Consider the following 12,385-nt stretch of genomic DNA (forward strand, 5'->3'; position numbering starts at 1 on the left):
CCTTCAAGATGTGTGAATAAAGAGTATTTTTGGATTTATAAAAATGTCACAGACGGAAAGTTCTTAGTATTCAGGCAGTATGTATAACATTTCAGTCCAGGGGTCAGTAAATATTTTCTGTAAATAACCAAATAGAAAAATGTTTTTAGACTGGGGTCTCTGTTGCAACAATTTAATTCTCCTATTGTCTGTGTTCAAGTAACACCCGCTCACCCACTTAAAGGTACGTGACCTTGGTAGTTAATGTTACTTAACAACTGTGAGACCTCAGTTCTCTGAACTATAAAACAGGGATGACCGCTCCTGCTTCATATGGTTGTACTGAGAGTTAAATTAGAGGGAACATACTCAGCACAGTGCCTGGCTCATAATTTAGTGTTTCTCAGTGGTAGTTTTTGTGGTCATCACCTGACTCTGAAATATAGTTAGGAATGTTCGCTGGAGAGCAACTGGCTCTGGAAGCCTGTTCCCCATTACCTTGATTCTCTACAATACAAACTTTTGTATCATGGGATGTGATGGTCCTGACCTTTTTTATTTTTTTAACCATTTAAAAGTAAGGGAAACAAGAAAACTAAAAAGGGAATAAAAGGCAGGTTTTAACAAACTGCGTGCGTGGTGGCAGCTTTACCCTGATCTCCTGTTTCTAGACGCTGTGAAAGGCAACACTCACTGCTCGCAAACGGATAACCTTTCCCAAGTGTCACTGTCCACGCAGAACCGTCCACCTCAACACTAACCCACCTCCCCCTGTGGGAGCAGCTGGCAAGGGCGGCCCGGGCTCTGCAGCAGAGAAAGCTGGGGTGAGTGAGGTGGCCCCGGGCGCTGCCCCAGCCCACGCCCGTTCCAAAGGCTGCGCACAGTGACTCGAGACCTGCTCCCGCTCCCTGTGAGTGGACGGCAATGGCAGGAGAAGCCCAGGTACCGGCCTCTTAGTCCAACAGTCGCCACACACCAGCGCTTCCGAACCATTCCTTCCTCGTGCCCCACCTTACCGGGCACTGGTTCACCCGACATGTGCCAGCGCCGGCACCTCGACGTGGTGTGGCGTGGCATGGCGTGTGCGGGGAGGACAGTGCCACGGGTCTGCCCCCACCATTACAGCAGAGAGCGCGGTGGGCGATTCTGAACCCCCTCCGCCCCGTGACTCTGTCCCACTCACTGGTATTGTGACTTCCCACCACAGTAGCTACAGAAACAGACCGTGTCTGCTGAAAGACGCGTAAGGCTGGATGTCCAACAAACCCAGCAGGGCACAAGTACGAGAATGGGCCACGGCGGCGTGGTCACTGAGGACTCTCCCAGGAGGCTAGAGTGGCCTCGGATTCCTGAGTGGGGAAATGCGTTTCAGAAAGCAATTTGACCGGACACCGAGTATCCATTATACAAGTTCTGTGCTAAGCACTGGGGACAAAGCAGTGGAGACAGACACGGCTCCTGCTGCCGCCTGGTATGTTAAAACTCTGGTCCGCTGTTAGCCTGGAGCTTCACTGCTGTGGTTTTCGAGCTACGCCGTCTACTGCGTGCAACGATGCTCCTCCACGTTCTTTCCCGGGGGACAGGAGGCAGACTGGAAAAGCACCCGACCTCACGAGCAGCAGTGGCGAGTCCACACCCGCGATTCACACTGGCCGCCGCAGTCGCGCGCCCTCGTGACCATGCAGAGCGACACCACCCGGGGACTCCACGGCTCAGTCAGGGTTCCTGCCACTACACTCACGTCCCAGACCGCAAATAACACTTTCTGAGGTGCCAGACACAGCAAGCGGTAGGCTGCAAATATGGAAGACGCCAATGGAACTGGTTTTGATGAGGCACATCACAGCAAAGAGAGCAAGACACGGACCCCACACACACCACCCTGGCACGTGCGCAGAGCACCGCACGGCTGGCAGTCAGGCCCCGCGGAGAGAGAACACCTTTTCCCTCCGCCTTCACCACCTCGCGGACTCCAGCTGGGCAGCCAGCCCTGAAACGGAGCGGGTACTGGAAAGAACTGGTAGGTGAGTGACCTGCCCGTGTGGCAGAACAGACGCCTGCTCCGAGGGTCCTGTGAGTCCCCTGCCCCCGCTGGAGCCCCAGGCCCCGTCCCAGCCCTTGCTCGGGTGGCGCAGGAGCCTCCACCTGCGGCCCGTCCCTGCGTCTCATATTCTTACACGGCCCTCTGTGTACATCTGAATTTGGTTTTCTGCTGTTAATCTTTCTTAAGTAATTGTATTATCAGAACTAGAAAGGAAGACAAAAAAATTTTCCTCCCCAACAACAGTTTAAAGGGAGCAATGTTAATTTTAAGTCAAAATAATATTTTAAAGACTGTGAACACTTTTGAGAACAATTATGCAATTAAGAAATGTGAGCCCTGGCTGGTGTAGCTCAGTGGATTGAGCGCAGGTCTGCGAACAAGAGGATTGCGGTTCAACTCCCAGTCAGGGCATATGCCTGGGTTGCAAGCCAGTTCCCTGCAGGCCAGTTCCCAGCAGGGGACGCACTAGAGGCAACCATACATTGATGTTTCTCTCCCTCTCTCCTTCCCCTCTAAACATAAATAAATAAATAAATATTTAAAAAAAAGAAATGTGAAAACTGCCAAGAAGGTGGGAATAGGAATTACACTTGTGTAAATTTTTGAAAGTTGTTAGATGCCGACTACCATACGTTCATGTTCTATTATCTAGCCACTTAACTGTGTGCTGCATGCTTTCCTCTTAACTGCCTCCCCCCCAACACCCCTCCTGTGCACAGGTGAGGTCCTGATGGTGAGGCCCCCCGGCCTCAGACCCTGGTCACAGGCTGCTGCGCAGTGTGACCTTGGGGCGGAGATGTGGACGACATCTGCAGTGTTGTCACACCTACGTGTCAGACAGGTTGGCTGGCACTGATGATCTTCTATGTTTATATATCGCCTTATAGTAACAGAATACATAGATATTATCTCATTCAGACAGATAACTAGACTGGATTCAAGTTCTGTTTGACCAACTAGAGTAACAGAATGCATTAGGCACCAATGCACAGCAGTGCATTTAAATCTTAGACACAAACAACAGAAATAGTTACCGAGTGTCTATCACGGTTGTTATTTCAACAATGAAAAAAACAATTCAGTTCACTATAAAATTAATACAAAATTATAATCAGGATTAGAATTCAGATCAGTCTAACTGCAAAACCTCTTTTCATGCTGTGCTGCAGAGCTTAATAACAGAAAATGAGAAAAAAAGACATCTTGCACTTTCTCGATAGCAAGATCAACATGAACCAGTACAGTCACACGCCACTTGACGACGGGGACCCTTCCTGAGAAGTGTGTCATTAGGTGACGTGCTCTCTGTGCGGACACCAGAGGGGCACTTACACAGACCCAGACAGGCACAGCCCAGACAGGCACGGCCTGCAGCGCCCAGGCTGCAGCCCCGCCCGGCACATCGCTGTGCTGAACGCCGCAGGCGGCTGTAACGCAGCGGTGCCTGTGTGTCTGAGCCCCCTCCTCACACACGAAGGGTGCGGTGAGACTCCGCTGTGAGAAACGCAGGGACCCACCCTGGACGGAGCCTGCGGGGCCAGAAGGGGCTCTGAGTGAGTGGTGAGTGGACATGGAGGCTGGGACGCTGCTGTGCGCCCCCCCAGACCCTGCCACACTGTGCACTGAGACTACACTGGGGTTGTAACCAGTGTGAGAGAAAGGGGCACCATCAGAGATGAGTGTGCAGAGCGGGGCACTGCCGACAGGGCTGCGGCAGCTGAAGAGCTATTAGGTGGGATGGACGCGGGGTCTCGGTTCAAAGGCAGACAATAGTAAAGAGGTGTCGAAACTGGAAGGCTCAGCCAGAGTTTAAACCAAACGTGAGAGGTCTCGCAGAGGGACCGTAAGGAGGGCAGGAGACGGGAAAGCAGTTTTGTTCACTGCCCCTACCTCCCACCAGAGCAGCTGGGCTTCCCCGTGGGACCTGGGCATCCCATCTCAGATTTTGCTCCTTGGAAGGGGGTGTTCTATGCTGTAAAATTCTTAAAACCACTGGATTAGATACACTGAAAATTTCTTTCAAGTCAAATTCTATATCCCGTGGTTTTGATTAAGGTTCAGAGCATAAAATCGTGTCTTCATCTTACTCACCAGAGCCAGACAGAAACAGAGCAAACGTACCGTTTTTCTCTGCGAAGGCCGCCGCAGCCTCTTTAGTGCTGAAGGTCAGAACCAGGTTGGACAAGGGGTCCGCCCTGTAAGAGACAATTTTCCACGACTTCACATTAAGTTTTGGCCAAAAACACAATCAATATTTAAAATAAAGTAAAATGTTTAGAAAATAAACAGTTGCTAGAATATCAAATAAGTACACTACTGATGAAGGATTTTATTTCAAATAAACTCTTTAAAACTGTTAACTGCTTGGATATGAGATTGCTAACCGTACATTCCTATAAATGTGGCCTGTACGTCCCGAAAGGGACAAAAAGCTGTGCCACCCCCAAGCCCCTGCCTCTGGCTCAGTGATTTTAAGTTGGTCGTTACGAAACAAAAGACAGAAGGAAGCTCTGGCCCTCTTCCCTTCCCGCCCCGGGAGTCTGGGAGGAGTCTGCTCCTGGGAGGAAACCGTGGACTTGTGTGTCAGCCCAGTTCACCCGGGTACGGTGGCCAGGAGGGCCCCGGAGTGGCCTGCGGGCTGCATCCTCCGCCCCCCCCCCCCCCCGCTGTCTCCAGGTCACCTGGCAGGGATCTGCCTGCCATGCCTGTTTCACTGTCCTCAGTCACCTGTAAACTGTCCATTTTCCCGTCTGAAATCTAAGGTCCTGTCCCCTTTTCCCATTTGTCCCACATAAAATACACCCCCGCCACTCTGTCCCTCATTTAACTGTCTGTTAGAGCAAAACTCATAATTTTGACACTGCTGTCAACTAGATACGCACAAGGAATAGAGAATTAATAGCTTATTGCTACTTCTTCATATAAAAAGCTCTGAATAACTGGTAACTAACATTTCAGGGGGTTTAATGGCATATTAACAAGTCATGTTCACCAAAAGATATGTACAGAATCTTGATTTTAGAATTATGCATAACCCCCATTGAAAACTAACCAAATGCTATCAGTAAATAGCGCAATGAATGAATCAAGAAGAAAAAATTTTTTCAACAGGAAAAAATGGTCTAAGTGTAACACTTTATTCTAAAGTAAGACAGCTGAAGCTGATAACTGTCTTCAACTGAAGACTGGACACATATAACATCTGAAGAGTCTCAAAAAGAACGACGATTTTCCAGCTGGTGGGCTGTCTCCTGCCGTCTGCCTGGAGGCAGGCCTGCGACTCACCGCGGGGCCCCGCCCTGCCAGGCGGACCGAGGTCACGGGTCCACTGCGGCCACTTCGTTCCCTCTCGCTCCACATTTGTTCATCACAAGTCCCAGAAGCTTTTATGTCCCCTTGAAACAGCTACTGCTTCATCTCCTCCCCTTACAAACACACACTGGTAACAAAGTTTTGCTTTAATTTAAAAGTGAGTGAAAGTGTTACTACTTATACACGTCCACACACAGCACGGAGCGCGCTCACGTGTCGATGTCACACTAGCGCGATGTCAGTCGTTTCTATCCGCTCCTGGTACGCAGAAAACCACTGCTGCTACTTCGGTTTGTTCTGCTGGCCACACACACAGCTGAGTACACACGTCCTATGTAACCATGTGCTGTCTTAGGACAGTGACACCTACACAGAAGTGCTGTCCTAGGGCACACTGCACACGAAGGCGGTCCAGAATCAGCGTGTACAAGAGGAAAACCTACACGGAGGGGTGGGGAGGACACTCACGTGGACGCCCAGCCCATCAGAGGGTTCTCCCAGCGCTCCCGGGTGTCGAACTCCATCTTCCACTTCTTGGTGTTGTTCACGCCAGACTGCATGTTGTTGCGAGCGGGGACAAAGATCCTGACTTTGCGCGTTTTGATGTGCTCGTCGGGAACACCGGTCAGAGTAGTGATGTCCTGCGGAAAGACGAGCAGATGCATTTCCAGCAGCCCACACGCGCCCTGACGCTGCCTTCTGCGTTCAAGCACCTCTGCTCACTTGTAAACGGAGCTTTGTTCAGTGCTCTCTGGCTCATCTCACTACTCTGCTATTCTACAGTAAAAACTGCTGCTTTTGTTTGCAAACTGTATCCTGAGGTGGGGAGAGATGTTAGGGTGCAGTGGGAAAGGCTCATGAAAATGTTCAGGTGATTTCTGAAGACTTTGCTGGTACAAGAGCCCATAGTCAACAGATTCTTATTTCATGAGCAGGTACAACTAACTGGTCAGTACAGAAAAAATGCAAAGGATATTAAAAAAGGGACCAAATTAAAAAAAAAACTACCAAAGATTTCTGTATCAAACTGAATACAACAAGTGTTCTGTTCAGAGGAAGGACTCAACCTTTGTGCAAACAATTAAAATCAATTCACAATTTTCAGCCCTGGCTGGTGTAGCTCAGTGGATTGAGCAGGGGCCTGTGAACCAGAGGATCGCGGTTCGATTCCCAGTCAGGGCACATGCTTGGGTTGCAGGCAGGTTCCCTGCAGGCCAGTTCCCAGCAGGGGACGCACTGGAGGCAACCATACATTGATGTTTCTCTCCCCCTCTCCTTCCCCTCTAAAGATAAATAAATAAAATCTTTTTTAAAATCTTAATAAAAAAATCAATTCACAATTTTAATTAGTATTCTAGTTTATCTCCCTTTGGTGAAACCTGCTAAAAAGAAAATGATATATCAAATCTACTTGCAAAAAACAAGCCAAAAAAGTTGTATGATTTTGCAAAAACCTGCTTGGCTCTCTCTTTTTTTTTTATAATTCATTCTAGCATCAAATGCTCAACGGATGAATGCATACAATTTTGATGCCCCAGATTAGATATGTTGATCAAATTACAGTAGTAGAGAGGACACAAAAAAATAAAGTAATTCCGACTTTAAGTCACCATTTAGTAATGGTTAAACACTTTAGTCTATCAAAAATCACATTAGAGCTAACCACACCACTCTTTGTAAGAATGATTATGATGAAGGTTTAAAATCAAGGTGCGCTTACTGATACAAATTTTAAATACCCGGTTAGGACTTCAGTCAGTGTGTTGGACAAGGTAAACCCTGCACACAGGCACACGGAAACCACAGCTACGTCACAGAGCCCGCACGGAGAGCCACCCGAGGACAGGCAGCAGAGAAGTCCCGTAACGAAGGGCGGAGACGCCGCACAGGCAGGCCCCACATCGAAAACTCAGAGGAGGGCCCTGGCTGCAGAATCCCCGGGAGGAGCAGAGGGGCCAGGAGTGGAACCCCGCCCAGGGCTGGCTGTGGAGAGCGGCAGGGCCTGCGCCTGAGTGAGACGGGGCTGCTGGAGAGCTGGGTGGCATCGGTTCTAAAGGGCCCGAGGTTCTAAAGGGCACAGGCTCGAGGGCTCACTTTGGGCTCCAAGGACATACAGGCAGGAACTAAACTGACAAGCCAAAGGCCAGGGCTGGAGGAGAAAGGGTTGGGACAGTTCCTTCCAGGACTAAAGTGCCTGCAGGCCCCACTGTTCCCTTTTAGTCCTTCCTCCACCAAGATTGCCGGAGACCCCACCCAACTCCAGCTGAACCTCTCCTAGTGGCTCCCACAGCTGAATTTCCTAAAATCTCTCACAGGTCCACAGGCAGTGGCCTGCTCAGAGTGCCTTATGCCTCTTGCTAAGCTACCCCAAGTTCTGCAGCAGCAGCGGCCAGTCCGAACCTGCACTGTAATTCCCATCAGGTTGTCTCAAGCCTGGGATAAGCTGTGGCCACTGTTGGCCTGAAACATAGTTTCAACTAAGAGGCCACAGACCCAGCCCAGGAGTGGGGTGGCCTGAGCTCACACGGTGGTGCCCAAGTCTGGCACAGTGGCACCTGGCATCAGTTCGCAGCATGACACTTCCAAACCCAGCACAAGCTCAATTCAACTGCAGATCACTTTGTCCATCCCACCAGGCAACTCCAAGCCAGCCCCAAAAGTGGATGACCTTGGTCTGTCCCAGAGCCCCTCCCAGGAGTCTACGGATCCAACACGCCCCGTGGCCCACCCAGCCAGCTCCACAAACACCACCCACTGGGAGGGCTCAGCAGGCCTCAGGGGCCAGCTTATGCCACTCTCCTGCCAAAGGGTCAGACATACACACAGCCCCCCAACACCAGAAATAAACAAAATAGAGTCCAAAAAAACAATAGAAAAGGCCAATGAAATGAAGGGGAAGAAAACCAAATAGATAAACCTTTAGCCAACTAATCCGGAAAAAAAGAGAAGCTCCCCACCAAAATACAGTCAGAACTGAAAGAGGAGAGAAGACAACGGACTCCACAGAAATAAAAGCATTATCGGGAAATATTATGAACAATTAAATGCCAACAAATGAGACAACCTGGAAGAAATGGGTCAATTCCTAAAAACACACAATCTTTCAAAGCTGAATCGGGATCTAACATAAAGTCCAGACAAACCAATAATTACTAATAAAATTGAACAGTTATCAGAAACTTCCAATAAACAAAAGCCCTGGACCAAAGAGATGACTTCATGGGTGAATTTTTACCAACATTCAAAGAGTAATTACTACTATCCTCCAGAAATGCCAAAAGAGTCAAGACAGGGAAGGCTCCAAAACCCAGTTTATGAGCCCAGCTCTCTCCCTCATATCCAAACCAGGCAAGGACACTACAAAAAAAAGAAAGTTACAGGACGATGTCTCTGATGAACATGGACACAAAAATTCAGCAACATATTTGCTAACCCAATTCAGCAATACTTTATTAAAAAGATCATACACCAGTATCAAGTGGGATTTATTCCTGGGATACAAGGTTGGTACAACATCTACAAATCAATTAATGTGATATACCACATAAACAAAAGTAAGTATAAAAATCATATGATTGTATCGATAGATGCAAAAAAAAAAGCATTTGACACAGTCGAACATCCATTTTTGATGAACACTCATGGAAGTGGGAACAGAGGAACAGACCTCAACGCACTAAAGGCCACACATGACAAACCCCCAGATGATGATGTGGGGTGGGACTCAAAGAGCTGGAAAGTTTTAGTTTTAGGTAACAGTCAATAAGTTTACTAATCAACGCCTGTAAAAAGCTATTGTTCCAGGAATGGAAGGTGTGCCCCACCAGGGCTCCAGGAGCCCGCAGGCAGGTCCACCTTCGTGCCTGGGAGGGACTGCAGGCCCTGGAGATGGAATCTGAGCCATTGTGCTCCCAGGACACAGATAACACCCAGGGCCCAGGACACAGATAAAGAACCAAGATCAACAGATGACACAATGGTGCAGCCTTCTATCTGACTGACCTTTGCCTACACTTTGTTCTCTTCATAAAAAGGCCGTTTGAAATGGAGCGTAAGAGGGTCTGGGAGGGTACAAACCCGTAGTCTTCTCAGGTCACCGGCATCTGAATAAAGTGTCCATAAAGATTCACTCCCTGTCTCTGCTTCTTGGGTCTGGTAGCAATAGGCGGCATGAATACCAGCTTTCTCAGTAACATCATCCTTAACAGTGAAAAGCTGAGAGCTTTTTCTTTATGAGAAGAAAAACAAGGGTATCTGCTTTCACCTCTCTTATTCAACATAAGAAGTCCTAACCACAGCAATCAGACAAGGAAAAGAAATAGTCATTTAGATTGGAAAGGATGAAGTAAAAACTGCCATAATTTGCAAATGACATGTTACTCTACACAGAGAACCCTAACAATCCACCAAAAACCATTAGAACTAATAAATAAAGTAGCAGGATACAAACTGACACTCAGAAATTGGTTACATTTGATACTCCTACAACAAGCTATAAAAAAAGGGAAGTTAAGAAAACCATCAAAATAACTGCATCAAAAAATACAATAAAAATACCTGTGGATAAATGTAACCAAGAGGGCAAAGACCTCGAAAAACTAAGACACCAAGGAAAACGACTGAAGAGGACGCAAGTGCGTGGAAGCACATCCTGTGCTCACGGACGGGAAGGGTTCGCACGGTTCCAGTGTCTGGGTACTAACCGACGCAAATGCAGATTTAATATGACCCCTATAAAAATACTGACGGCATTTTTCACAGAACTACAACAAGTCACCCGAAAGTTCATGTGAAACCACGAAAGACCCCAAACGGCCAAAGCAATCTTGAGAAAGAGCAAAGCCGGAGGTGCCACACTGCCTTGGATCAAGCTCCACTACAAACAAGGCCATCGTAATAGAAACCGCACCGGCATGAAAACGGGCACGCGGACCAAGGCACAAAACAGAGAGCCCAGAAATAAGCCCACACCCACCTGGTCAGTTAATTATGACCAAGGAGACAGGAGCACACGATGGGGTAAGAGTCTTTTCAATACGTGGTGTTGGGAAAACTGGACAGACACATGCAAACAAATGAAAATGGATCACTTTCTTACCCCATACACAAGAATAAACTGAAAATGGATTAAAGACATTTATGTAAGACAAAACCATAAACCTCTTTAGAAAAAACAGGAAGTAAACTTTCTGACATCACTCTTAGTAATGTTTTTTTTTAAATATATCTTCTCTAGTGAAGTAAAAAACAAAAAAAAAAAAAACAAATGAGACTACAGGAAACTAAAAAGTTTTTGTACAGCAAAACAGACAAAAGAACCCCCTACTAAATGGAAAAAGATATTCACCAACGATACAACCTATGAACAGTTGATATCCACAAAGCATAAGGAACTCAGCTAAGCGACCAAGAGATAGCCAACCTATCAGATGCACAGTTCAAAACACTGGTGATCAATATGCTCACAGAACTGGTTGATTTTAGTCACAAATTAGAGGAACATATGAAGGCTAAAGTAATTAAAATGAAGGGAAATACACAGGAAACCCATAGTAATAGAAAGGAAACTGGGACTCAAATCAAAGGAGTGGACCAGAAGGAGGAAAAAAAGGAACAAACAGAAAAGGATGAAGAAACAAGAATTCAAAAAAATGAGGAGAGGCTTAGGAACTTCCAGGACATCTTTAAACGCTCCAACATTCAAATTATAGGGGTACCAGAAGGGGGAAAGGAACAGCTACCAGTGGAAAACTTATGTGAACAAATAATAAAGGAGAACTTCCCCAATCTGGCAAAGGAACTAGACTTCCAGGAAATCCAGGAAGCTCAGAGAGTCCCAAAGAAGTTGGACCCAAGAAGAAACAGACCAAGGCACATCATCATTACATTAGCCAAGATTAAAATGAAGGAAGAGAATTCTAGAAGCAGCAAGAGATAAGGGGACAGTCACCTACAAAGGAGTTCCCATCAGACTGTCAGCAGATTTCTCAAAAGAGACCCTACAGGCAAGAAGGGGCTGGAAAGAGGTATTCCAAGTCATGAAATCCAAAGACCTACAACCAAGATTGATCTATCCAGCAAAACTTTCATTTAGAATGGAAGGACAGATAAAGTGCTTCTCAGATAAGACCAAATTCAAGAAGGTCATCATCACCAAGCCCTTATTATATGAAATGTTAAAGGGACTTACCTAAGAAAAAGAAAATTAAAAAAATGTGAACAGTGAAAGGACAGCAAACTCACAGTTATTAACAACCACACCTAAAATAAAAACAAACTAAGAGGACAGCTAGATCAGGAGCAGACTCATAGAAATGAAGATGTCAAGGAGGGTTAGCAACAGGGGAGTGGGAGAAGGAGAAGTGGGGAGAAGGTACAGAAAATAAGTAGCATAGACAGTAGATAGAAAATAGATAGGGGGAGGGCAAGAATAGTAGGGGAAATACAGAATCTAAAGAACTTGAGACATGTGGTCATAAACTAAGGGGAGGAATGGTGGGGGAGGGGGTATGCAGGGTGGAGGGGAATGAAGGGGGGAATAGAACTGTAATGGCATAATTTATAAAATATATTTAAAAAAATTAAAAAGCAGAACTCCCAGAGACCCAGCCACCCCACCTCTGGGCATTTGTTGGAAGGAACCCAAACACCAGCTCGAAACCCTGCGGGCAGCCCTGTGCCCACTGCCGCGTTGTTTACAGCAGCCACGACCTGGAAGCAGCCTCGTCGATGGGCAAATGGATAAGGAGGAAGTGAGACACACACACAATGAATACGACTGGAACATCAAAAACACCGAAATCTTGCCATTGGTAACTACACAGGTGGGCCTAGAGGATATATTCCAAAGCACAATAAGTCAGATGTAAAAAGAAAACACTATGATTTTGAAACTGGAAAAGCCAGCGTGCCCGCTGGCTGTCACCACCAGAACCGGTGAGTGGAGGGAAGGACTGAAACCTTCACAGGTGCTTTATTCAGATGCCAGGGATCTGGGAAGACGGTGGGTTCCCTCCATGTGACCCCGCCCCAGATGTCAAGTGTCTTAAC

At 47.2% G+C, this 12,385-nt stretch overlaps 1 protein-coding gene across 1 annotated transcript in view; it reads right to left on the reverse strand.

The window, feature by feature from the left end:
• Nucleotides 1-12,385, reverse strand: part of NDUFS4 (NADH:ubiquinone oxidoreductase subunit S4) — a 70,018-nt gene that overhangs the window by 11,947 nt on the left and 45,686 nt on the right. Inside the window, exons 3-4 of the mRNA XM_037145121.2 lie at nucleotides 5,804-5,976; nucleotides 4,145-4,218 (exon numbers count right to left, since the gene is read on the reverse strand). Coding sequence (XP_037001016.1) covers nucleotides 4,145-4,218; nucleotides 5,804-5,976 — 247 coding nt within the window. The remainder of the gene's footprint in view (nucleotides 1-4,144; nucleotides 4,219-5,803; nucleotides 5,977-12,385) is intronic.

The sequence above is a fragment of the Artibeus jamaicensis genome, unplaced genomic scaffold, assembly GCF_021234435.1.
Source record: "Artibeus jamaicensis isolate MK-2021 breed Jamaican fruit bat unplaced genomic scaffold, CSHL_Jam_final scaffold_369, whole genome shotgun sequence".
Lineage (NCBI taxonomy): Eukaryota > Metazoa > Chordata > Mammalia > Chiroptera > Phyllostomidae > Artibeus > Artibeus jamaicensis.